Raw genomic sequence first — 27,803 nt, forward strand, 5'->3', positions numbered from 1 at the left:
GCCAGGTCCTTGAATGAGATTTCTACTGGCCCTCCCACCATCCACAATCGACCCCTCACTCGTCACCTCGAAATTCGCAATAATGCAATGAACAGTACAGGGAGCCCAGTTTAACTTGAAACACCATTCATTGTCAATCCTGTGGATGATACTTTTTTATACCCTAAACAGGCAACGTAACCTGGGAGATACAACTCATAAAATACAAACTACATCAAATATTAAAAAAAAAATCCTTTGGATGTGTTTTCCTTAAGTCCAGATGAAATATAAAGTGAAATGAAATAATTTGTTGCTGATCATTTTCCAGACGTGCCTATTTAAGGGTTATACAAGAAGTAAGCTCTCTTTATACAAGTTGTGTGTGTAACTTTAACCATACGCCATCTTTGATCATATCATGAATTAGGAAGCCATTATAATGCAGCCAAAGAGTTTCATCACAGAGATACCCGAGATACAGGTAGAAGAAAATATTTAATTTCTGTCATTTTCATGTATAGTGAGAAATAATATGGGCCCTATTTTAACGATCTGAAACGCAAGTGTCAAAGCGCGAAGCGCAAGTAACTTTGTGGGCGGGTCTCGGCGCTGTTGCTATTTTCCCGGCGGGATAAATGGCTCTTGCGCCCGGCGCAAATCTAAAATGGGTTGGTCTGAAGTAGCTTCATTATTCATAGGTGTGGTTTGGGCGTAACGTGAATAAACCAATCAGAGCGTCATCCAACATTCCCTTTAAAAGCAGGTGCGCAAGTTCCATTATGGATTGCCATTATTATGGCGTATTTACCAGGCGCACGCCAGGAGCGGTTCACAGCCGAGGAGACTGATGAGAGTGTGTGTGTGTGTGTGTTCCCTACGTTGTGGGGAAATGTCTCTACATGGATAATAATATTATCAGTAGTAAACACCTTTCAGCCTGTCAATATTATGCAAACATGAAATTTACAACTACTTGCTACTAGTAGTTGCTTTTGCACCCGCGTCTCTTGTCGCGCATGAAACGTTGTTCTAAAAGCAGTGCGCTCAGGTTAAAAAGTTCAACGTGCGTCTCATTACCTTGTGTCATTTTCCGTTTCATTGCCACAAGCGCATTCTTGGTGAATAACCTCTTAGGACTAAAGATGTGTTCTACGTTTCGGTTCTTCACTGAGCGCTTCACACGACAGTGGTTAATCGCCTCAGCTAACTTCACACGCATGAAACGCCATATTCAGACATTTCCCTAAACAGCCACAGGTCAGATTTTCCACCACAGTAAAGAGTTATTAATTACAAACAATTATTTATTTTTGCTTATTATTACGTTTTTCAGTAACTGTTGTTAGTTTAGTTTTACAACCCCTGGCAAAAATTATGGAATCACCACACTTAGAGAATGTTCACCCAGTTTTTTTACTTCATAGAAAACTAAAAAATCACAGATATGACACAACGTTTTTTGTTCAATAGCTTACCATTCGGGCTTCATGAAACATACTTCATAAAAAGTCACTGACACTTTATATATTAATGGAATGCCTTTTTTTAGATCAAGTAGAGGAAAAAAGTATGGAATCACTCAATGTTGAGGAAAAAAATATGGAATCATTTTTTTAATTTCCATTTCTAAAACAAATACCAGGCCAAGGCTAAAAATTCGAATTAGTCAGCGGTTAAAAGAGAGTGCTTACACACGAGCTGTTGGACTTGGCTAATTGAAAGGAAACATGGCCCCAACGAGAGAGTTGTTAGTTGAAACAATGGAAAGGATTATAAAACTCCTTCAGCAAGGAATTTCAACGCGGAGTGTGGCCAAAGATGTTGGTTGCTCCCAGTCAGCTGTGTCTAAAATTTGGTGCAAGGTAAATGGGAAGGTTATAAAAGGGAAACGTACAGGCAGACCAAGGAAGACGTCAAAGCGCCAGGATAGAAAACTCAAAGCAATATGCCTTGAAAATAGAAAATGCACAACAAAACAAGTGAAAAACAAATGGGCGGAAACAGGAGTCAATGTTTGTGACAGAACTGTAAGAAACCGGCTGAATGAAATGGGGTTTACCTATAGAAAAGCCAAACGAAAACCGGCACTAACTCCAAAACAGAAGAAAACAAGGTTACAGTGGGCTAAGGAGAAGCAATCATGGAGTGTGGATGATTGGATGAAAGTGATATTCAGTGATGAATCACAAATCTGCATTGGTCAAGGAGATGATGCTGGAACTTTTGTCTGGCGCCGTTCTAATGAAACATATAAAGATGACTGCCTGAATAAAACAACCAAAATCAACCAAAAGACAGGTGTACATTGAAATTTTGGACACCTTTCTCATTCCATCCATAGAAATGGCTTTGGTGATGGTGAAGTCATTTTTCAGGATGACAATGCATCTTTTCACAGAGCAAGGAGTGTTAAAGCTTTTCTTCAGGAAAGGCATATCAACTCAATGACATGGCCAGCAAATCAATCCAATTGAAAATGTATTGTGGAAATTAAAAAAACTGGTCTATGATAAGGCTCCATCCTGCAAAGCTGATCTGTCATCTGCTATTCGAGAAAGTTGGAACCAGATTGATGGGGAATATTGTTTTTCATTAGTGAAGTCCATGCCTCAAAGGATTCAGGCTGTCATGAAAGTCAGAGGAGGAGCAACAAAGTACTAATTGTGATTTTTGTTGTTGTTGATGGTTCCGTATTTTTTTCCTCAACATTGAGTGATTCCATACTTTTTTTCTCTACTTGATCTGGAAAAAGACATTCCATTAATATATAAAGTATCAGTGACTTTTTTTGAAGTATGTTTCATGAAGCCAGAATGTTAAGCTATTGAACAAAAAATGTTTTGTGTCATATCTATGATTTGTTTGTTCGCTATGAATTAAAAAAAAGTTGGGTGAACATTCTCTAAGTGTGGTGATTCCATAATTTTTGCCAGGGGTTGTAGTTTTTCATCTATTACGATTTAAAAAATTTTTTTTTTTGACCAATAGGTTTAGTCTTAGTTTCAGTTTTCGTTTACAGCTCCTGTGTCGGCTCCAGCCCGAGTCCGCTCCCGTGTCGGCTTCAGCCCCTGAGTCCGTTCCTGTGTCGGCTTCAGCCCCTGAGTCCGTTCCTGTGTCGGCTCCAGCCCCTGAGGTTTTCAGGTCTTCCCGCTTCAGTCTCAGTCTTCAGTCTTAATATATTCCATACTTTCTCTTTTGTAATGTCTTTCAGCCATCTCTCTTTCTACAGTCTTTCTTCCTCTTGCTCACTCTCTCTCCTCCCCCATCATGAGCGGACACGCCCCCTACTGCCGATTGGCTACAAGTGTGTTGTGGCGCTCGGTCTGATCCACGTTCAACCGCGTTGAAATTGCTTACTGCACCTTTAAATGTCATGAACTTTTGTTCATTATATTAAGAGAACCTTGCCAGAACGTTCTGAGAGTGTTTCCCTGTTGACTGTGGTTTTCAAGTTGCCCTAAGCTTTATGCCTAAGGGTTTGTTCAAACAACAGTAGTAGTGATGGCAGCTTTAGCAAGCGGCTCAACAATGTGTTGCATCTGCCATTTAACATTTGCCGTTTGAATATGCAGGGGATTAAAAATCAGCAGCATTTGGCTTTGGAGATGAATAATTACTACAGACGGAGACAGATGGACTTTTGCTTTCCTTCTCTGCTGTTTGCACAGGAGGAGAGAGCAGTGATTCTCCGGCTCTCCCTTGTTTTATTTTCCACTAACGCTTGCATCCGAAGGTCCCAACAGAATTAAAGTGCAATGACGAGAGTATCTTTTGCAAAGGCTGCTGGGTAAAGCTGCGTCCTCTGAAAGGTTGCTTGGATGAATGCATTGTGCATTTGACTGATCGATCAAATTTAAAAGGAGAGGTGGACGCATTGCACACAGGGGCATTATGATTTCACAGATCTCACACCGGTGCTCATCTGACCATGCTCACTTATTGACATGCTCATTACGATCCCTCATGGCCTTTCACAAATCACTGCAGTGTTTTACACAATGCATCAGCATGGTGTGTTTCCAGCATGGACCTTTCATCAGTAAATGGAATAATGCTGTTCGGAGAACACTCAAAAGAAAGCAGCATGCATTGAGAAAAATGAAAAATGTGAACATAAGATTACCATAAAATTAACCCATAATTCATTATTAATACATTCAAAAATTATTTGATTAACATATTTTTTAAAATTAGATAACCAAATTTCGGAGACTTCAATGAGCTCTCTGTAGTTCCCTATTCAATATATCATGATTCAATTAGACACTACCAAGGGTCATTATAAAAAAGTATACAAAATATAAAAATGATATAAAAATAAGCTAAAAGAGATAAAAATCAAGAGTCCGCTCCTGTGTCGGCTCCAGCCCGAGTCCACTCCCGTGTCGGCTTCAGCCCCTGAGTCCGTTCCTGTGTCGGCTCCAGACGCTGAGTCCGCTCCTGTGTCGGCTCCAGCCCCTGAGTCCGTTCCTGTGTCGGCTCCAGCCTGAGTCCGCTCCCGTGTCGGCTTCAGCCCCTGAGTCCGTTCCTGTGTCGGCTCCAGCCCCTGAGTCCGTTCCTGTGTCGGCTCCAGACGCTGAGTCCGCTCCTGTGTCGGCTCCAGCCCGAGTCCGTTCCTGTGTCGGCTCCAGCCCCGGAGTCCGTTCCTGTGTCGGCTCCAGCCCCTGAGTCCTCTCCTGTGTCGGCTCCAGACGCTGAGTCCACTCCTGTGTCGGCTCCAGCCCTTGAGTCCGTTCCTGTGTCTGCTCCAGCCCCTGAGTCCACTCCTGTGTCGGCTCCAGCCCCTGAGTCCTCTCCTGTGTCGGCTCCAGCCCCTGAGTCCTCTCCTGTGTCGGCTCCAGCCCCTGAGTCCACTCCTGTGTCGGCTCCAGCCCCGGAGTCCGTTTCTGTGTCTGCTCCAGCCCCTGAGTCCTCTCCTGTGTCGGCTCCAGACGCTGAGTCCACTCCTGTGTCGGCTCCAGCCCTTGAGTCCGTTCCTGTGTCTGCTCCAGCCCCTGAGTCCACTCCTGTGTCGGCTCCAGCCCCTGAGTCCTCTCCTGTGTCGGCTCCAGCCCCTGAGTCCTCTCCTGTGTCGGCTCCAGCCCCTGAGTCCACTCCTGTGTCGGCTCCAGCCCCGGAGTCCGTTTCTGTGTCTGCTCCAGCCCCTGAGTCCACTCCTGTGTCGGCTTCAGCCCCTTAGTCCGCTCCTGTGTCGGCTCCAGCCCGAGTCTGCTCACGTGTCGGCTTCAGCCCCTGAGTCCGTTCCTGTGTCGGCTCCAGACGCTGAGTCCGCTCCTGTGTCGGCTCCAGCCCCTGAGTCCTCTCCTGTGTCGGCTCCAGCCCCTGAGTCCTCTCCAGCATCGGCTCCAGCCCCTGAGTCCTCTCCTGTGTCGGCTGCAGCCCCTGAGTCCTCTCCTGTGTCGGCTCCAGCCCCTGAGTCCGCTCCTGTGTCGGCTCCAGCCCTTGAGTCCGTTCCTGTGTCTGCTCCAGCCCCTGAGTCCACTCCTGTGTCGGCTCCAGATGCTGAGTCCGCTCCTGTGTCGGCTCCAGCCCCTGAGTCCGCTCCTGTGTCAGCTCCAGGCGCTAAGTCCGCTCCTGTGTCGGCTCCAGCCCGAGTCCACTCCTCTGTCGGCTCCAGCCCTTGAGTCCGTTCCTGTGTCTGCTCCAGCCCCTGAGTCCTCTCCTGTGTCGGCTCCAGCCCCTGAGTCCGCTCCTATGTCGGCTCCAGCCCTTGAGTCCGTTCCTGGGTCTGCTCCAGCCCCTGAGTCCACTCCTGTGTCGGCTCCAGATGCTGAGTCCGCTCCTGTGTCGACTCCAGCCCGAGTCCACTCGTCTGTCGGCTCCAGCCCTTGAGTCCGTTCCTGTGTCTGCTCCAGCCCCTGAGTCCTCTCCTGTGTCGGCTCCAGACGCTGAGTCCGCTCCTGTGTCGGCTCCAGCCCCTGAGTCCGTTCCTGTGTCGGCTCCAGACGCTGAGTCCGCTCCTGTGTCGGCTCCAGCCCCTGAGTCCTCTCCTGTGTCGGCTCCAGCCCCTGAGTCCTCTCCAGCATCGGCTCCAGCCCCTGAGTCCTCTCCTGTGTCGGCTGCAGCCCCTGAGTCCTCTCCTGTGTCGGCTCCAGCCCCTGAGTCCGCTCCTGTGTCGGCTCCAGCCCTTGAGTCCGTTCCTGTGTCTGCTCCAGCCCCTGAGTCCACTCCTGTGTCGGCTCCAGACGCTGAGTCCGCTCCTGTGTCGGCTCCAGCCCCTGAGTCCGTTCCTGTGTCGGCTCCAGACGCTGAGTCCGCTCCTGTGTCGGCTCCAGACGCTGAGTTCTCTCCTGTGTTGGCTCCAGAAACTGAGTCCGCTATTGTGTCGGCTCCAGCCCCTGAGTCTGCTCCTGTGTCGGCTCCAGCCCCTGAGTCCCTCCTGTATCGGCTCCAGCCCCTGAGTTCTCTCCAGCGTCGGCTCCAGCCCCTGAGTCTGCTCCTATGTCGGCTCCAGCCCCTGAGTTCTCTCCAGTGTCGACTGCAGCCCTTGAGTCTGCTCCAGAGCCTGTCCATGATGGCTCCAGCCCGAGTTTGCTACAGTGTCGGCTCCAGCCCCTGAGTCCACTGCTGTGTCGGCTTCAGCCCCAGAGTCTGCTCCATAGCCAGTCCATGACCCCGCTCCAGCGTCCGCTCCACCCCCTGAGTCTGCTCCAGTGCCGGCTCTAGCCCCTGAGTCCACTCCAGAGCCTGTCCATGTTGGCTCAAGCACCTGAGTCCGCTCCTGTGTCAGCTCCAGCCCGTGAGTCCGCTCCTGTGTTGGCTCCAGCCCCTGAGTTCCCTCCAGTGTCGGCTGCAGCCCCTGAGTCCGCTCCAGAGCCTGTCCATGACGGCTCCAGCCCGAGTCCGCTCCTGTGTCGGCTCTAGCCCCTGAGTCCGCTCCTGTGTCGGCTCCAGCCCCTGAGTTCTCTCCAGTGTCGACTGCAGCCCTTGAGTCTGCTCCAGAGCCTGTCCATGATGGCTCCAGCCCGAGTTTGCTCCAGTGTCGGCTCCAGCCCCTGAGTCCACTCCTGTGTCGGCTTCAGCCCCAGAGTCTGCTCCATAGCCAGTCCATGACCCCGCTCCAGCGTCCGCTCCACCCCCTGAGTCTGCTCCAGTGCCGGCTCTAGCCCCTGAGTCCACTCCAGAGCCTGTCCATGTTGGTTCAAGCACCTGAGTCCGCTCCTGTGTCGGCTCCAGCCCCTGAGTCTGCTCCTGTGTCAGCTCCAGCCCCTGAGTCCGCTCCTGTGTTGGCTCCAGCCCCTGAGTTCCCTCCAGTGTCGGCTGCAGCCCCTGAGTCCGCTCCAGAGCCTGTCCATGGCGGCTCCAGCCCGAGTCTGCTCCTGTGTCGGCTCTAGCCCCTGAGTCCGCTCCTGTGTCGGCTCCAGCCCCTGAGTTCTCTCCAGTGTCGACTGCAGCCCCTGAGTCTGCTCCAGAGCCTGTCCATGATGGCTCCAGCCCGAGTCCGCTCCAGTGTCGGCTCCAGCCCCAGAGTCTGCTCCAGTGTCAGCTTCAGCCCTAGAGTCTGCTCCAGAGGCAGTCTATAAGCCCGCTCCAGTGCCAGCTCTAGCCCCTGAATCCACTCCAGAGCCTGTCCATGTTGGCTCAAACCCCTGCCTCCCTGAGCTGTCTGCACCTCCCTGGTTCCCTTTATTGCCGGTACTGCCCTGGATGCTTCCTCGTCTGCCTAAACCACCCCTCCCAACCCTCCCACCCTTATGGACTTATATGGTGCAAGGACGCGCCTTCTGAGAGGGGGGTTTACTGTCATGTTTTAAGTGTGTTTTTTTTTCATGTTTATTGTTTGTATTTCTGTTTGATTCCGTTTCCTTGCAATGTTCCAGTTTGTCATTACTTCTAGTTTGTTAATTAGCTGCCAGTTTGTTTCTATGGTTACAGATTGATAAGAGTCCTCGGTTCAGGTGTGTCTAGTTAGTTTCTCCCTTTGTTTTCAGTGTATATAAGCCCTCTGTTTCAGTTGAGGCAGACGTACACTGTGCAAGTTTGGCCACTCGGGATGTTGTGATATATTGCACATGTAACGAGTCAGTTATCTTAATAATCATGCCAAAGCAGCTGGTACACGACACGACTGTCCTGCACGGCGAGCCGGTGGCAATCACGTGAGCTTTCGTGCTAAACACAGAGACTGCAACTTTCAATGTTGCTGCTATAGCTTCGGATAGGAAAAAGAAAGGAAAAATTATTTGTGTGCAAATTATTTGTTGAAAAGCAGAGAACAACAGCTATTCTTTTCATCAATACAACTAGAGAGAGAGAGAAAGAGAGAGAGAGAGATTGTGTGTGTGTGTGTGTGTGTGTGACAGTGTATGCTTGCATTTTAATATATTCCCTCCAGGTTTCAGTAAATAAAAATTTGAGCAGTTTTGTCATTACAGCAAAATTACCAGAAATATCTTGGGGGTTGTTGAATATTGTCTTTGACAGTGGGGGGCTCAGAGTCAGAGGAGTTGAGAACCGCTGCACTATATCAATGACCTGCGACGTGATTATGAGGTTGCACATTAAAATCACTTTTAATTTTGTAGAATAAACCATTTTTTTGTTCGGTGGGTGTGTAAGTGGTCTAATTGAGTGTCACACTGACCTTAGCTCTGTCCGGGCCTGGTGTCAGAGCGCAGGCTGAGGAAGTGACATCAGGGCTGAAAGACGTGGCACTGAGAGACTTTCTGAGCTCACTGGCCACCAAAGCAGACGGAGGGCAGCTCCACTGGGTGTGCTTCACCTTCCTTCCGGATATCAGATATGTCTTAAGACCTGTAGAGGACACACACACACACACACACACACACAAGAGACCATCAAGTCCCAGCAGTGTTTGTCCATATCACTTTGGTTCATTGTACACTGACCTGCAATGACAGCGCTCGAATGGATTCATCAATCAATTTCGAGCAAACACATGGTGTGTGAAAAGAGACACTTACAGCAACACACAGTAGCGTCTGTCAAGTGCACACTGTACATTTTTTGCCACAACCGAGACAACATTTGCAGATTGGACATTTCACAAAAAGGGAAAATAGAAAAAAAAATTATATATATATATATATATATATATATATATATATATATATATATATATATATATATATATATATATATATATATATATATATATATATATATATATATATATAATTTTTTTTTAACCAATATTTGGGTTAATCACTGAGTTGTGTGGTTTTGTTATCTTCGCTGGTAACACTTTACAATAACGTTCATTAGTTAACTACATGTAATTTGTTGTATGTAAATACAAATGTAAATATGTAAATGTAATTTGCAGCCAGGGTCGTCTACACTCTAAAAAATGCTGGGTTAAAAATAACCCAAGTTGGGTTGAAAATGGACTAACCCAGCAATTGGGTTGTTTTAACCCAGTGATTGGGTTGTTTTAACCCAGCAATTGTGTTGTTTTAAGCAAACATTTAACCCAACTGCTGGGTTAAAACAACCCAAATGCTTGGTTAAAACAACCCAATTGTTGGGTTAGTCCATTTTCAACCCAACTTGGGTTATTTTTAACCCAGCATTTTTTAGAGTGTAGCAACTCTCCGTTGGCTTGCGAGCATGAAAAACCAAACTCTAGTCAGGCCAATCACATTGTGTATAGAGTCGGTGGGTGGGCTTAACATAATGACGGGAGAGTTGTGACGGTTCCATGTGAAATCCCTGCTACTTCCCTGCTAACAAAGAACGGCACTGAAGATCTCTGTCCGATCGGAGTCATACTGTCCAATCTGACGATCAATAATCATAGAGAACAGTTAGATATTTAATCCTGATCCAATCAGGTTTTTAAACACCACATGATTTGGTAGGGAAATAAGAGGTCAGTACAACCAAGACTTAGTCAACCCTTAAAAAGCTGGTTTAGCTGATCTCCCAGCTGACAAATGCCCAAAACCCCACTAAAACCAGCAAACCAGACCACTGTGACCAGTGCCAACCAGACTGGCATCAAGTACTTTAGGCTGTTTTCATCAGGGTAAATAAAGAAGACATTATTTTCAGTGATAATTTATGTGTTGAATTCTCCATTCATCAGCCCGACGCTGCTCCATCTGACTCTGAAATAATCACACATTCAACTGAGAAGGTAAAATCGATTTAATTTCTGAAAGGAAAGCTGGAGATACAAATAAAATCCACAGGGAAGCTTCATGGTGGAAGAGAAAATAAGAAACATTGAGAGTGAGAGGTCAAGTGTTTTATAGCCACAACTAAAAGAGTCACTTTACACCAAAATACTGCCAGCTCTATACCCGGACAGCTTCGGCTGACAGCAGAGCAACTAAAAACGTCTGGACCAATGTCAATGTTTCGACTAAGCGTCTGTGTTCCTGTCCACACGCACGTAATTCACCTGTCAGCGAACAGCGGCGTGCTGGCAGGAGATACATGAGCTGGCGTGGAGGAACAGATCTGGCATAAAAGTCACTGTGTGGCTGCATATGGGGCCTGACATAAAATGCTCTTTAAACTTCATGAATATTTAATGAGGTTCAAAAACAAGGATTTCATTTTGGCCACTTCACCAAAGATGACCTAAGAAAAAACCTGGGAGGAAAATATGTGTGGGGATTTATTACAATATATTCGTGTTACTTTTCCAATGAATTGATCAATCCTTAACTCCTGAACTGCACAATATACTGATTAACAGTAAAACACCATCATTTCAGGCAGCATGACATGAAGCATGAAGGCAAAGGTAATGATTCGTTGATCTGATCATATAAAATGTGGTGCAAAATACTTAATTTGATCTATTATAATAACTATATTAACACTCATCCGGGGGTGTAAAAACAATCTGGAAAATGGGGGGATATATGATACACTTTATAGAGCGCAACAGTCGTGTTCTTGACTTATAAACCATTAGAGACGGCCATACTGTGAGCTACAAGGTTGTTAATCAATAGTATTTGCTTCTGTTGAAGCCATTAGCCTGCATTATTTCAAATTGGTTTTACAATAATCGTGTTTAACCCTTTATACCCATTTCTTAAACAACCATGTAGGAAGACACATTATGGCCATATTCCAGGTCACAATGTCAAGATTCATGAGGCATGAAGAATCATTTTCACACATGAACTGGCTCCTCTGAGTCCAGATCTTAAATTCATTGAAAGTCTTTGGGATGTGCTGGAGGAGACTTTACAGAGTGCTGGACTCTTGCCTTGTCAATACGAGATCTGGACCAAAAATTTATACACCTCTTGATGGAAATAACACATCACAACATTTATTTTCACCAAGAGGTGCATTGATTTTTGGTCCAGATCTCGTATTGACAATGCAAGAGTCCAGCACTCTGTAAAGTCTCCTCCAGCACATCCCAAAGACTTTCAATGAATTTAAGGACTTGACTCAGAGATGCCAATACAGCTCAGATAGTCATGTGTCATATTCCATTTGAAAAGGTAGTAGAGACCAAGCATAATTGCAACAAGTATAATTGTTTTGGGCTTTGACTAAACTTGTAAACAGACCCACATGCAAATAATACACGGATGCGGCATTTACAGTAAGTCACGTTTTCGCTCATAACTTCTTGAAACATTCATGGTGGAAAAACTACATTACCCATGATGCTATACAGAAAATTCGATTAGAGAACCAATTAGAGAGTCAAAACAAGCAAAACGTGCTGAAAGATCTCCGCACACTCATTGAGTCGGTTTCCCTAAACCATCCAAAATACTTAAATAGCTGAATATATATGCATATTTTCCTATAACCTTAACATATATGAATGAATGAATATAGATGTATATAGAGCTTTACTACTGTACACCCAAACCACTTCACAATCATGTCAGAGGTCTTTCTCTCCTCACCACCACCAGTGTGCAGCATCCACTTGGATGATGCAACGGCGCCACATGCCAGCTATAGGTGGAGAAGAGAGAGAGAGTGATTGAGGCAATTCAGTGGATGGGGATTATTAGGAGGCCATGATTGATAAGGGCCAATGGAGGGAATTTGACCAGGACACCAAGGTTACACCCCTACTCTTTTACGAGCAGCGCCAAGGGATTTTTAATGACCACAGAGAGACAGGACCTTGGTTTAACGTCTCATCCGAAGGACGGTGCTTGGTACAATATAGTGTCCCCATCACTATCCCTGTGTGCGTCCGGCGTTAGGACCCACACAGACCACAGATGGCCTCACTAACAACTCTTCCACCTAGTTTTCCAGTTGGTCTCCCATCCAGGTACTGACCAGAAAACAACCCTGCTTAGCTTCAGTGAGCAACCAGTCTTGGGCTACAGGGTGATATGGTAGTGGCTATTATATATTTATTGTTTTATATATACACTCACCTAAAGGATTATTAGGAACACCTGTTCAATTTCTCATTAATGCAATTATCTAATCAACCAATCACATGGCAGTTGTTTCAATGCATTTAGGGCTGTGGTCCTGGTCAAGACAATCTCCTGAACTCCAAACTGAATGTCAGAATGGGAAAGAAAGGTGATTTAAACAATTTTGAGCGTGGCATGGTTGTTGGTGCCAGATGGGCTGGTCTGAGTATTTCACAATCTGCTCAGTTACTGGGATTTTCACGCACAGCCATTTCTAGGGTTTACAAAGAATGGTGTGAAAAGGGAAAAACATCCAGTATGCGGCAGTCCTGTGGGCGAAAATGCCTTGTTGATGCTAGAGGTCAGACGAGAATGGGCCGACTGATTCAAACTGATAGAAGAGCAACTTTGACTGAAATAACCACTTGTTACAACCAAGGTATTCAGCAAAGCATTTGTGAAGCCACAACACGCACAACCTTGAGGCGGATGGGCTACAACAGCAGAAGACCCCACCGGGTACCACTCACCTCCACTACAAACAGGAAAAAGAGGCTACAATTTGCACAAGCTCACCAAAATTGGACAGTTGAAGACTGGAAAAATGTTGCCTGGTCTGATGAGTCTCGATTTCTGTTGAGACATTCAGATGGTAGAGTCAGAATTTGGCGTAAACAGAATGAGAACATGGATCCATCATGGCTTGTTACCACTGTGCAGGCTGCTGCTGGTGGTGTAATGGTGTGGGGGATGTTTTCTTGGCACACTTTAGGCCCCTTAGTGCCAATTGGGCATCGTTTAAATGCCACGGCCTACCTGAGCATTGTTTCTGACCATGTCCATCCCTTTATGACCACCATGTCCCCATCCTCTGATGGCTACTTCCAGCAGGATAATGCACCATGTCACAAAGCTCGAATCATTTCAAACTGGTTTCTTGAACATGACAATGAGTTCACTGGACTAAAATGGCCCCCACAGTCACCAGATCTCAACCCAATAGAGCATCTTTGGGATGTGGTGGAACGGGAGCTTCGTGCCATGGATGTGCATCCCACAAATCTCCATCAACTGCAAGATGTTATCCTATCAATATGGGCCAACATTTCTAAAGAATGCTTTCAGCACCTTGTTGAATCAATGCCACGTAGAATTAAGGCAGTTCTGAAGGCGAAAGGGGGTCAAACACAGTATTAGTATGGTGTTCCTAATGATCCTTTAAGTGAGTGTATATATATATATATATATATATATATATATATATATATATATATATATATATATATATATATATATATATATATATATATATATATATATATATATATATATATATATATATATATATATATATATATAAAACAACAACATTTTTGTAGATTGTAGTTCTTTCTCTCACTAAAGCTGTTAGGTACACAATCACTGTTTTTCAGAGATTTTTTTTGCTTCAAATCAGTGTTTATAGTTAAGATTGACCTCATAGCTGTTTGGCTTGGTTCATGGCTTTTAACGCTTTAACAAAGACCTTTTTTGAAATCCCTATGGGAGAAGTAATTGGAAAAAATCTCTTCTTTGTGTTGATTGATTGGTTGGAAAAAAATACAATGGCGACCAACAACCGCTGAAAAAGTGAGCGGGCTCATGAATATTTATTAGGCGACATAATATTCACCCCAGTGGCCCTACCTGAATTGGCAGGTAATGTGAGGCAATTATTCCTCTAAATTGTGCAGCCCTACTAAACAAACTAATTATTTTTAATAAATGGATAAATAAATAAACATGTTTATAATTCGGGGGACATAATACACCGTATTAACCTGCATCATGGATATTATTTATGTGACAACATTCACCTAGTCCTACCTAATTATTATCGGAAAACTAGGCAAACACACACACTCTCTCTCTTTGGAAAAAATGTCACATAACTAACCAAGCAACAACTATCAGTAGCTCAGTATCTTAGATGCTTTAAGCGCTTTTCCTATGCAGGGGCTATTTTTAGAAAAGGTCAAAGAACAGAAAAACACTACGGCCCACTAATGTGTCAAAAGCGATCAAAGCGATCAAAACCACAGGAGCCGTGAGCAGCTTTCCTCCTCTCTCAGGGACACAATGCTGTGTATAAGCCACAAAGAAACGCTCGACTCTGAATGAGTGACAAGGCCAGAGCTGCCATCACGCTAGCTGAAGCACACATCCTAAAACATGCAGAAGCTGTCAATAAATGTCTGGGCCATATTTGCCATAAAAACAACGTATACAACAATCACAATACAAAACAATAAAAAAATAGGATGCATTTAAAGTATGGGGTGAAAAATGACCTGGACATTTCTTCCTGAGGTTTCAGCTCCGTTCATACTCTGCCACTCAAGCATGAGCGTAGGAGAAAAAGGCAATTATGAAGGTGAGGAAAGGGAGATACATCTTCAATGTAATTAACAGACAATAAAGCCTCACCTCCCACAAAAAAACTGGCACATAATTAAAACCATTAGAGCAGAGAAGACAAGCGGGTCACATCTCCAGACATACTTCAAACCCTGAGCCAACAAGACGGTCGATTCACACCCAGCTCAATAAAAGAGCTCAATCTCAGAGCATGAGGCGAAACAGAAACGAGGGGCATCAAGGGCTTTTACTGCATATGCCTGACAGAAGGAGATCATAAGGAGAGTCTATAAGTAGGGTAGCGTTTGAAGATAATTTCTATAGCGCCTCTACATACGCCTTAAAATGTACATCTCAAAGCGCTTTACAGAGGCTTAACAAAAAGAGAAAAATAAACAATAAGCATAAAAGAAAAGTGAATAAAAGAGAAAACGAATGTGAAATCAAAACTACATAAAATTGATACAAATGTTCAATTCAAAGCGACCCTAAAAAAAGGAGTTTTAAGGCGAGATTTAAAAATGCAAATTGATGCAGATTGAGCTTGCCTTATCTCAATCGGTAAAGATTTCCATAGTTGTGGAGCTAATGAGGAAAAAGCCCTATCACCCATCAGTCTTAGACGAGTTTTCGGAACAACTAAAAGACCAGTTTCAGATCAACGAAGATTACGCGTCGGAGTATAGGGAATTAAAAGCTCAGGCAAATGTTGCAGTGCCAAGCCTTGTAAGTAAGCATCAAGATTTTAAAATCAACCCTAAACTTAACCGGGAGCCAATGAAAGATATGAACTCTCATCCTAGTTCTTGTAAGGATTCTAGCAGCCGAATTTTGAACTAGCTGCAATTTGTTTAGGGTAGCTTTTGACACCCCAGCCAACTAGGCATTACAATAATCACTACCGGTAAACATGAAAGTGTTAATCAACCTCTCAGCAACAGAAAAAGAAAGCATTGGGACGTAGTCTGGCAATATTTCTAAGATGAAACAAAGATGTTTTAACTGTATTTTTAACATGTGGCTCAAATATTAGATTTGATTCAAGATTCAAGATTCAAGATTCAAGATTCAAGAGTTTTATTTGTCACATACACAGTTATATACACAATATACAACTGGCAGTGAAATGTAAACAGGTCCGCTCCATGGACAGTGCAAATAACAGTTACAAGAAATTAAATAGAAATAGAATAAAATTAGAATAAAAAGTATTAACATAAGTAGAATTATAAATAAATCAAGTAAAAGATAAAAATAGGAAATAAGATAAAAATAAAAATATAAACATTAAATAACATAAAATATATAATATGTATATATAAAGAAGTATAATGTGCAAGGTTTATTACAGGTTGTTACGCAGTAACAATAGGAACGTAAAGTGCAGTGCAATTGCAGTATGTGGATGTTAATGTTAAAAAACCGTATGTTTATGTGTGTGCGGGGGTGAAGTGAAGTCACGTGACTGAGTTCAGGAGTCTGATGGCCTGGGGGAAGAAACTCCTCCTGAGTCTTTCAGTCTTTGCCATCAGGCTACGGAAGCGCTTACCAGATGGCAGCAGGGTGAAGTGAGAGTTTGCAGGGTGATTAATGTCTCTGATGATTTTAGTAGCTCTACCTCTGCAGCGTTTGGTGTAGATGTCCTGCAGAGACGGGAGAGCTGAGCCTGAGATGCGCTCGGATAAGCGCACCACTCTTTGCAGGGCTTTGCCATCGTGACTGGTGCTGTTCCCGTACCACGCTGTGATGCACTGAGTCAGGACACTTTCTATCGCCCCTCGATAGAAAGTTTTCAGGATGGCTGGTGAAACCCTGAATTTCCTCAGCTGGCGCAGGTGGTACAGTCTTTGCCTGGCTTTTTTCACCTGTGTCTGGATGTGTGTAGTCCAGGTCAGATCCTCGGAGATGTTCACACCCAGGTATTTGAAGCTGCTCACTCTCTCTACCGGTGTCCCGCTGATCATGAGAGGGGAGTATGACCGATGCTGTCTCTTCCTGAAGTCCACAATCAGTTCTTTGGTCTTGTTAACATTCAGAGAGAGACAGTTGTCCTGGCACCATGATGTCAGTTGCTCCACTTCGTCCAAGTATGCCGTCTCATTGTTGTTGGAGATGAGACCCAGGACAACAGTATCATCAGCAAACTTGATGATCGAGGTGGAGCTGTGTGTGGACAAACAGTCATGGGTGTAGAGAGAGTAGAGCAGGGGACTCAGCACACAGCCCTGTGGAGCTCCAACACTCAGGGTGATGGAGGTGGAGGTGAACTGGCCTATTCTCACCGCCTGGGGTCTGCCAGTGAGGAAATCTTCAATCCAGAGGCAGAGAGAAGAATTCAGGCCTAGATCCAGGAGTTTGTGTGTTAGCTTAATGGGAACTATGGTGTTAAAGGCTGAGCTATAGTCAATAAATAGCAGCCTGACATAGTTCCCACTTTTGCTGTCGATGTGAGTGAGGCAGGAGTGAAGGACGTGAGAAATGGCATCTTCAGTCGATCTATTGGGACGATAGGCAAACTGAAGAGGGTCCAAAGTGTCAGGAATGGAGGAGCAAATGTTGTTTTTAATGAGTCTCTCAAAGACCTTCATGACTAAAGATGTGAGAGCCACTGGACGATAGTCATTTAGGCAAGAGGGTTTACTGATCTTAGGTACAGGGATGATGGAGGATCGTTTGAAGGAGGTGGGGACAACAGATGTAGCAAGGGACTCGTTGAATATGGATGTAAAGAGCCCTGCGAGCTGATCAGCACAGGACCGCAGAACACGACCTGAAATACCATCCGGCCCAGCAGCTTTCCTGACATCCACACGTTTGAGTGCCCTCCGAACCTCGTCCTCCGAGACAGAGATCACGTGACCGTTGCTGCTCTGAGGGACTCTCTCTGACGCGTCACTCGCCGGAGTCGCGCTGCCGCGATTACCATCAAAGCGAGCGTAGAAAGAGTTTAACTCGTTCACCAGTAACGGATCAGCTCTCACCTCTGCAGAGGATTTAGTTCCAAAAGCACAGATGGTTCTCAGTCCCTGCCACATCCGCCGGGAGTCGTTGAGTTGGAAATGAGATTCCACTCGGTCTTTATAGCGGAGTTTTGCGGCTTTAACGGCGCGCCGGAGGACGTAACATGAAGCTTTGTACTCCCTCATATCCCCCGTTAGGAGACCGGCATTGTAAGCGGTGGTGCGCGAGTTTACTGCAGTGCGAATTGAACTGTCCACCCACGGTTTCTGATTAGGGAAGGACGTTATAGTTATTGTTTGTGTGGCTTGCTCTGTCAGTGTGTTAATAAAGCAGAGCGCCACTTCTGTGAACTCGCTGACGTCTTCAGAACTCGCGCGGAACATGTCCCAGTCGACGTCATCAAGAGCTGCCTGTAGCGTGATCTCTGAATGGGATGACCAGCGTTTGACTTCCCTCCTCACCGGGGGCTCTTGAACGAGCCTTTGTTTATATTCCGGTGTGAGGAAAATGGCGGCATGGTCCGATTTGCCAAAAGCTGGCTGTGAACGAGCTTTGTAGGCGTTCTTAAACGGAGAGTAGCAATGATCCAGTGTGTTTGCTCCTCGTGTGGGACAGGAGACATGCTGGTGAAAGTTTGGCAATACTTTCTTTAGGTTTGCTTTGTTAAAATCACCCGCGACGATGAAAGCAGCGTCGGGGTGTTTGTTTATGAAGCCGCTGGTCACATCATGGAGGGCAGATAAAGCCAGCCCCGTGTCTGCCTGTGGTGGAATATAAACAGCAGTGGAGATGACCGAGGAAAACTCCCTCGGCAGGTAGAAAGGCCGGCACATGAGAGTTAAATGTTCCAAGTGAGGCGAGCAGGATCGCGAAAGAATGGAGATGTTCCTAGGATCGCACCATTTCTTGTTTATCATGAAACACACTCCACCGCCTTTAGATTTCCCGGCCTCGGCTGTTCTGTCCATCCGAAAAACAGAGAAGTTCTCGGACGGCGTCACAGCTGTATCCGGGACCGCTGGCGTGAGCCATGTTTCGGACAGACAATAGATGTTGCAGTCTCTCGTGTCCCGTTGAAAACTTATCCTGGCTCTAAGATCGTCCATCTTATTCTCCAAGGATTGGACATTTGCGAGCAAAATGCTCGGGAGAGGAGGACTGAATGCTCTTTTTCTCAGTCTGTTGCGGATCCCAGCGCGTTTCCCGCGGTGTTTTTTGAATCTTCGCCGTCGACTCGAGTGGCCATTGTTCAACTCGGCGTCCCGGCGAATCTCAGATGGAAGATTGGAGAAAGTGTCCTGAAACAGGTCAGTGTAGCGGTAACCAATTTCCAGAAGTGTTTTGCTGTCGTAACAGATCAAAGCAGATGATCCGTTGGAAAAAATAGAGAGTAAAAGAGAGTAGAATAATAAATAAAAGCAAAGTCTTAGCGGAGCGACCTGAACGGCGACCGAGCACGGCGGCGCCATCTTGTGTGCATCAAAGGTCACCTCCAAATTTCTCAATTTTGATTGAGACTCCATAATTGAACCATCAACAGTTAGGGTAACCGACCCAGCATTACGTAGTTGGTGGGGTGAACCAATGAGCTCAATCTCAGTCTTCTCTCGGTTAAAACATAGAACATTTTGAGGCATCCATTCGATGAATTAAATAAACTTTTGCTGATAATTTACTCACCCCCATATCATCCAAGATGTCCATGTCTTTCTTTCTGCAGTCAAAAAGAAATTAAGGTTTTTGATGAAAACAGTCCAGGGTTTTTCTCCATATAATGGACTTCAATGGGCCCCAAACAGTTCAAGGTCCAAATGACAGTTTCAGTGCAGCTTCAAAGGGCTTTAAACGATACCAGCGAGTCAGCGTTTTTGAATGAATCTCTTGAATGAATGATTCAATGACTCACTCATTAAGACTTCACTTGTTTTATTACGAGTCAGCGTTTTCGAACAAATCTCTTAAATGAATGATTCAATGACTAACTCATAAAGACTTCACTTGTTTATTACGAGTCAGCGTTTTTGAACAAATCTCTTGAATGAATGATTCAATGACTCACTCATAAAGACTTACATTTACAATCACTTACATCACAAGCTTACATTATTGAACTTAAAGGGGTACTTCACCGCTTTCAAAAAACATGGCTGCCTATACAGTAGAAAGGCAAAAAAAAAAACTTTTTAGGCTAGAGAAAACATTGGGAAAACTGTTGTCTTCCCTGTTGTCAAATAGGTAGGAAAACTTCAACACTAAAGACTGCAAACAAATTGCAAATATGGAGAGAATGCCAAAACAAAAAAACCTCTGTTTGTAGTCAACTTTAAAATGAATGACCATGAACACCGTGTTTTAGGTCAAACACAGGGAAAACCTGACAAAACCGTTGAAGCAGAACGTTGTCGCGTACAGATAAGAAATCTGTTGCCATAGTCTTCCATTGTTACCATAGTGTTGTTTAAAGAGTAGACATAGAACAATAACATTTTCCATGATAAATATACCCTTACAATAACTGTTCTGTTAATAACGCTCCGTCAATTGTCTGTGGGCGGGAATACAAAAATGCGAAAGTTCTGTAGTTTTCACCAAAGCCTTTGCATAATCCAGCGGACTTTTGCTAACAAATAACACATAACAAGGAGAACAAGTAAACATTTTTTATTTACATATAGTACCACCGACATTGTAACAATACAAAGAATGTTGTTACACTATTATGTCAACAAAACCCTTAACTCTCATGTCAATCACTTGGCTAACGTTCCCATTAAGTTATCAAAATGTTATTTGTGAATGTTCTCTGAACAAAAAAAACGTCCAGTTTTTAAAATGTTTTAAGAATGTGAACGTTAAGGGCACATTCCATTTTATTGTGCAAACATTATGTAAATGTTACTTTTGAATGTTCTCTGAACATTCTGGGCCCTATTTTAACGATCTGAGCGCATGGTCTGAAGCACAGGTGCACGTAGGGCGTGTCCGAATCCACTTTTGCTAGTTTAACGACGGAAAAAACGGTTGGCGCTCCAGGCACATGTTCCAAAAGGGTTGTACCTATAGTATAGATTTCTTAATGAGTCATGGGTGTGTTTCGTGGCGTAACATGCAATAAACCAATCAGAGTCTCATCTCCCATTCCTTTTAAAAGCCAGTTGCACTCGCACCATGGCGGATTCTTTTTACATGGAGGCATTTGCTAGCGGTAAGACTGAACGCTCTCCAGAAAGGAATCTTTTTATTTTTATATTTAAAAATGTTTGTGTGCCTGTGTGTGTAATAAGCAGAGTGTACCTACACGTGTTGTGCATCCGCAAATAGGCACATTAAACACACCCTTTAAATAACACAAAAAATATTGCGCTATTGACTTTAGACCAGGTTTTTGTTGGTGAATCAGTCGTTTTCAGTTCCTCAAAATAGCAACACGCCAACAATGCGCCTGAACACACCTGGTCATGGGCGAAAAGATGGGTGCGAGTGCAATTGCTATATAAACAATGTGGCGCTGGACGTGAAAATTATAATTGCGTTGGGCTGAAACTAGCAAAAAAAAACACTGCATTGCGCCGGGTATATGATAGGGCCCTCTGAAGCAAGTAGTAACATGTTAGACAAAAAACAATCATCGAACTAAACATTTTTTTTTGTGCTAATGTTTTAAGAGCATTATTAAAGACCAGATTTCAACAAACACTCTATTAACAATACTGGAAGAGCATTTGTTTATAACTTTGAGAAAGCCTTGCCAGAAAGTTAGCTAAAGTTCTGAGAATGTTCCCTATTCCCTGTTAGCACAATGCCAATATTGTGGATGTAGCATGTCTGTCAATATATGTACTGTACTTCACACATGCATAGCCACAGAATGGACTTCATTAACCGTTGACATTGTAATGTGTGATTTGCAGTTGATGTGTTTCAATGGCTGACATCAGATCGCTTATTATTTGCAGAGCAAATTTATTTAAAATTGGAAATTAAAAAGTCAACCTAAACATGACGGAAACATTTGAAATAAAATTATTATTTACAACTGAAATTAGTGATGCACCGATCATGATTTAACATGGCTGATTCCGATACCGATTTTTTTCAAGAAAACTGGCCGATTCCGATACCGACTTCCGATTTTTATTATTATTTTTTTTTTTTACACAATAAAAGAACAAAAGTATACATGAACAAGATGTTTATTTGGTATTTAACAGGATAAATTGGCTTTTGGCTAATGAAAACAAGTCCGCAATCTGAAATTAACGGGAAATTGAATTGGAAATTAAAAGGCTGAAAGGTGAAATTAAAGGAAAAAACTGCATATTCTGCAATCCAAACAAAGATGTTACTTAAATCAGCATTTGTTTTTAAATTCAGAGTAAAGAAAAAAAGTATTTACAAGTGAAATTAATTAGAACCAAAGTATATAATTGTTCCAAAATGTTAAATCAAATAATGTTTAGTGCAACGAAAAAAACTAAGATGCTACAGCAGGTGCTTTTTAAATCAAATTAAGTCAATGTCATTTTAAGGTAAAATAAAAATGATCATCCTATAGGCTACAGAACTGATAGCATTTCATTTCAAAAGTGCATGCATGTTCTTCTTTAGGCTACAAAAATAAATATTTCGGCTTTGTCACAAGTTTCGTTTTCATCCGATCCAACACGTGAGAAGCTGAGCTGAACAAACGCTCACTATCTGCGCTTGTGCAGGGCGCGGAGAGGTAAGCTCGCGCAACTTCAGCTCGCGCAGGAAAGCGGCTCTTCATTCCCTTCAGCGTATCTCGTCTCTTCCCTCAGTTCTCCAGTATGCCCAGCAATATAGGCGTATATGTGCACGCGGGCGCACTTCCGGAAAAATCGGCAGAAAAATACAAAGAAAACCGTCCGGTTGCCGATCGCGCGCTAGAAGCAAAAACCGGCCGGTTCCGGTTTTTGGCCGGTCAACCGGTGCATCCCTAACTGAAATAAAAGAACAATTGAACTTTAATTATTTATTTGTAACTAAGAAAATAAGCCATATTAGGTGAAAAGAAGCGTTCACCTTACTTTCATAAAGTTATTCCAACTAAATTGATCAAGTTGAAATACTTAACATTCTAAGTAAATTCAAGAGTCAGTGGAAACTGATAAATCAAAAGGTTGAGTGAACAAATTTTTTTTTTGAAAACTTAAAAAATGTAAGTTCACCTTACTTTCATAAAGTCATCCAAATAGTTATTCAAAACTAAATAAGTTCAAATAAATGTCAATTTGTCAAGCTGAACATACTTAATATTTTAAGTAAATAGAACTTAAATGACTTAAACAACTCAAAAAGTGAAGTTGAGTGAACATTGCATGCATATTAATCATTATAAATTCTTTATGTTCTTTATTTTTGAATATAAACAAACGCATCAAATAACAGAAGTAAAATAGTTTGCAAACAACGCTTTGACTTGAGCAACTGCATTCCGTTGTTGTTCCTTTAGTGATGTCAAGATGAAGAGCAGGGCTATTCAAGGTTTCTAACACGGCATGTCATTAATCCCAAACGGATGCTCCGGATGGCTCTCTCGCTCACACGGTTAGGCGCTTAACTCTGCGCTGCTCTGACAGCCGGGTTACAGACTGATTGATCATATTGATCATGGGGCAAGTCTCAGTTGAGCCCCATCAATCACTCGTCTCTGCCTTCAAAAACCTCCTCCTCCTCGGACAGAGAGAAGTGTGTCAGAGAGTTCTGATACATGGGCCTTTTTTAGCCTTTCCCTCCGGAGCAAAACTTTCGCAAACACTGTGTACGTGTGCCGAAAGTGGTTCACTGAATCAGCATTTCTAAACAGCAACTTACTGGCTGCATTCCTGTGCCACCTTTTAAGCAGCTGGAATTGTTTTGTCTTTTTTTTCTTCATATAAATCACAGCTAATTCTGACACTTAAAAATTGTATATTCATGAATATTATTTGAATTTTTCATATAATTCATTACGGCGCTCATGTGTTCACTTTTTTTGTTGATATCAAACCATGTGTGGAAAGAGGCAGAAGCGAAAGAATAAAAGATCAAATTAAGCCTGTGCATCACTTTCAAGTGTGTTTGTGAATCGAAAAAAGAGAATGGTTATTTAACTTCAATGCTAAGTGAAGTTGATCAACAAAGAAGCTCATAAAAACATACACTACCATTCAAAATTTTGGGATCAGCAATTTTTTAAAGAAGTCTCTTCTGCTCATCAAGGCTGCATTTATTTGATAAAAAATACAGTAAAAATAGTAATATTGTGAAATATTATTATTTAAAATAACTGTTTTCTGTTTTACATTCATTAAATATTTATAGAAAGTTCAAAAGCATTTATATGAAATATAAAAATTTTAGAACATAAATATCTTTATGCTGACTTTTGATCAATTCAATGCGTTCTTGTATTAATTTATTTTTTAATCTTTCTAAACTTTTGTGTGTATTGAAGGGGTTGGGTCAGAATCCCTTGTCTCTTCAACATATACACACACATATATATATATACACTCACCTAAAGGATTATTAGGAACACCTGTTCAATTTCTCATTAATGCAATTATCTAATCAACCAATCACATGGCAGTTGTTTCAATGCATTTAGGGGTGTGGTCCTGGTCAAGACAATCTCCTGAACTCCAAACTGAATGTCAGAATGGGAAAGAAAGGTGATTTAAGCAATTTTGAGCGTGGGATGGTTGTTGGTGCCAGACGGGCCGGTCTGAGTATTTCACAATCTGCTCAGTTACTGGGATTTTCACAAACAACCACTTCTAGGGTTTACAAAGAATGGTGTGAAAAGGGAAAAACATACAGTATGCGGCAGTCCTGTGGGCGAAAATGCCTTGTTGATGCTAGAGGTCAGAGGAGAATGGGCCGACTGATTCAAGCTGATAGAAGAGCAACTTTGACTGAAATAACCACTCGTTACAAACGAGGTATGCAGCAAAGCATTTGTGAAGCCACAACACGCACAACCTTGAGGCGGATGGGCTACAACAGCAGAAGACCCCACCGGGTACCACTCATTTCCACTACAAATAGGAAAAAGAGGCTACAATTTGCATGAGCTCACCAAAATTGGACAGTTGAAGACTGGAAAAATGTTGCCTGGTCTGATGAGTCTCGATTTCTGTTGAGACATTCAGATGGTAGAGTCAGAATTTGGTGTAAACAGAATGAGAACATGGATCCATCATGGCTTGTTACCACTGTGCAGGCTGCTGGTGGTGGTGTAATGGTGTGGGGGATGTTTTCTTGGCACACTTTAGGCCCCTTAGTGCCAACTGGGCATCGTTTAAATGCCACGGCCTACCTGAGCATTGTTTCTGACCATGTCCATCCCTTTATGACCACCATGTCCCCATCCTCTGATGGCTACTTCCAGCAGGATAATGCACCATGTCACAAAGCTCGAATCATTTCAAACTGGTTTCTTGAACATGACAATGAGTTCACTGGACTAAAATGGCCCCCACAGGCACCAGATCTCAACCCAATAGAGCATCTTTGGGATGTGGTGGAACGGGAGCTTCATGCCCTGGATGTGCATCCCACAAATCTCCATCAACTGCAAGATGCTATCCTATCAATATGGGCCAACATTTCTAAAGAATGCTTTCAGCACCTTGTTGAATCAATGCCATGTAGAATTAAGGCAGTTCTGAAGGCGAAAGGGGGTCAAACACAGTATTAGTATGGTGTTCCTAATAATCCTTTAGGCGAGTGTATATGTGTGTTGGATGTTCTATCCAGGTCCTGTATTGAGCTATGGGACACTTCGGCATGCAACAACAGACCCGAAGACGCCTTTCTACGACCTCCGAGGTCACCACAGATCTAAATCTCGGAATCGTGCGACAACTATTTTGAGTAATGGTGACATGCTCTCCTATCTATCCATGTGTGGAAATTTGCTTAGACTCTAATGTGTTCTCAGCCAATCAGAAGTAGTCAACCTGTAAGCAATGATGTAATCAATGCCCTTGGAAATGGTATAATTGGAGCAAAGTTTTGTGTACGGTAGAGTGTAGCTTGCGACCTCTGACGCTGGTTCTACCGATGAAACTGCAAACTATTCTTCACTTGACTCCTGGTCTTTTTTCAAACATATCTGGTCCCTGGGTCCTGAACTGTTACCCCAACAGTTTATGCATGATGGAGGATGCGAGTACCATGGTGAAACAGGGTGGGTGATTCGCAGAAACCTTGTGGCAACCGACTCCACGTCCATTGACAACCCCTGCTGGTAAAAGCAAATCTTCCTTGGTCCTCCTTGGCTAAGGGGCAAGTCCAGAAACCTTTAGAAATGTCTAAAGCAGTGAAATGACAGTATTCAGATCCCATCTCATGTAAGATAGTTGCGGGATTGGCCACCAGGGGGTGCATTCAAAGCTGTACAGCCAATAGTCAAACGCCAACTCCCATCTGGCTTTCTCACAGGCCACATTAGTGAGTTGATGGGAGAAGAGCATGGTATTATGATCCCTCGTTTACATAACACTTTCAGCTCCTTCTCGAGCCTTATTTTTCAAAGGATATAGTCTTTTGGCTTCATGCATGGGACCTGGGATGCTCAGTGGTTTAATCTGTGCAAGAGCCCAATCAAATGTATCTTTCGCCCAAACATCTGGGAATTTAGAAATGACAAACTTCCACTCAGGACGGGTTTCAGTTATACTGACATGATCAGCCACTGCACATCTCTGCTCATGGTGGGGGCCGGTTTTGAGAGAAGCGAATTGTTTCATTGCAGCCAAGCACAAGCTTATCTTTAGAAAGCAAAACATCAGTATCGAGTTGTCTCTTTGTGTTGCAGAATTGAAGCACAAGACTGAATATTTTCCTCGACTTAAAGGATTAGTTCACTTTTAAGTAAACTTTTGCAGATAATTTACTCACCCCCATGTTATTTAAGATGTCCATGTCTTTCTTTCTGCAGTCGAAAAGAAATTAAGGTTTTGGATGAAAACATTCCAGGATTTTTCTCCGTATAATTGACTTCAATGGGCTCCAAACGGTTCAAGGTCCAAATGACAGTTTCAGTACAGCTTCAAAGGGCTTTAAAAGATACCAGACGATGAATAAGGGTCTTATCTAGCGAAACAATCAGTTTCTGCGAGAAACCGAGCAGTATTTATGCTATTATTTTACCTCTTATCAAACGAACATGATCATCTCTGAGCTCCGCCAGAACTTCTGCTAAGTGAGGTCAAAATACGAGCGTGGTCATAGATGTATACGTAGATGCCTCATTAGCGCCTGCACGGATCAGTAGAATGAGGCATATACGATCGATATATCTATAACCACGATCTAATTTGACCTCACTTAGCGGAAGTTATGGTGGAGCTCAGAGATGATCACGTTCGTCTGATAAGAGGTAAAATAATAGCATAAATACTGCACGGTTTCTCGCAGAAACTGATCGTTTCGCTAGATAAGACCCTTATTCATCGTCTGGTATCGTTTGGTATCGTTTAAAGCCCTTTGAAGCTGAAGCTGTCAATGCAAAATGCTGAACATGCGTTCATGATTATTGTAATATACATTCAGTTTGCTCATAATTTTGTGCTAGGGTTTAAAGTAACCTCTTCACACAGGCCAACATGATGAAAATCCCATTAGCTCACCCACACTACTGTCGGCGTTTCCATTCAATATTCAACAACAGCTTTTGTCCCTAAGAGTACAGGACACATGAAAGCACCACTTCACACCAATTCCGTCTGTCCACTCTTCGGCCATATTCACAGGCCAATAAAAGACCCTAATCCCATCCCGCCCAGAGTGAAAAATGGGTCAATGTCAAGAGTTACTCAATGCCAACCATGCTGCACTCCACAATCATGACAATATTTACAATTGCCACCCTCCCTACATTGTGACCAGGCAGAAAGCGTCTGTCTACTAAGCATGAAATGAGAACGGAAAGAAATCAGACTGAGAGAGGAACCCATAAAATCAAAGACACTGTCTGGAGTTGGAGGATGCACGGTACATAAAAAGTAAAAAATAAATAAATACAATCAACTTGGATGTTTAAGCCATTTTTCGACTTAAAGTGCATTAAACTGACTTTAAAATTAGAGTTGAATGTTGTATAACTTGTATCGATCGAGTGACCAATCATGC

At 43.3% G+C, this 27,803-nt stretch overlaps 1 protein-coding gene across 1 annotated transcript in view; it reads right to left on the reverse strand.

Moving 5' to 3' along the window:
- Nucleotides 1-27,803, reverse strand: part of LOC307133521 (adenylate cyclase 9) — a 116,835-nt gene that overhangs the window by 24,356 nt on the left and 64,676 nt on the right. Inside the window, exon 2 of the mRNA XM_079828601.1 lies at nt 8,567-8,736. Coding sequence (XP_079684727.1) covers nt 8,567-8,736 — 170 coding nt within the window. The remainder of the gene's footprint in view (nt 1-8,566; nt 8,737-27,803) is intronic.

Source organism: Gobio gobio (genome assembly GCF_949357685.1).
Source record: "Gobio gobio genome assembly, chromosome: 1".
Taxonomy (NCBI): domain Eukaryota; kingdom Metazoa; phylum Chordata; class Actinopteri; order Cypriniformes; family Gobionidae; genus Gobio; species Gobio gobio.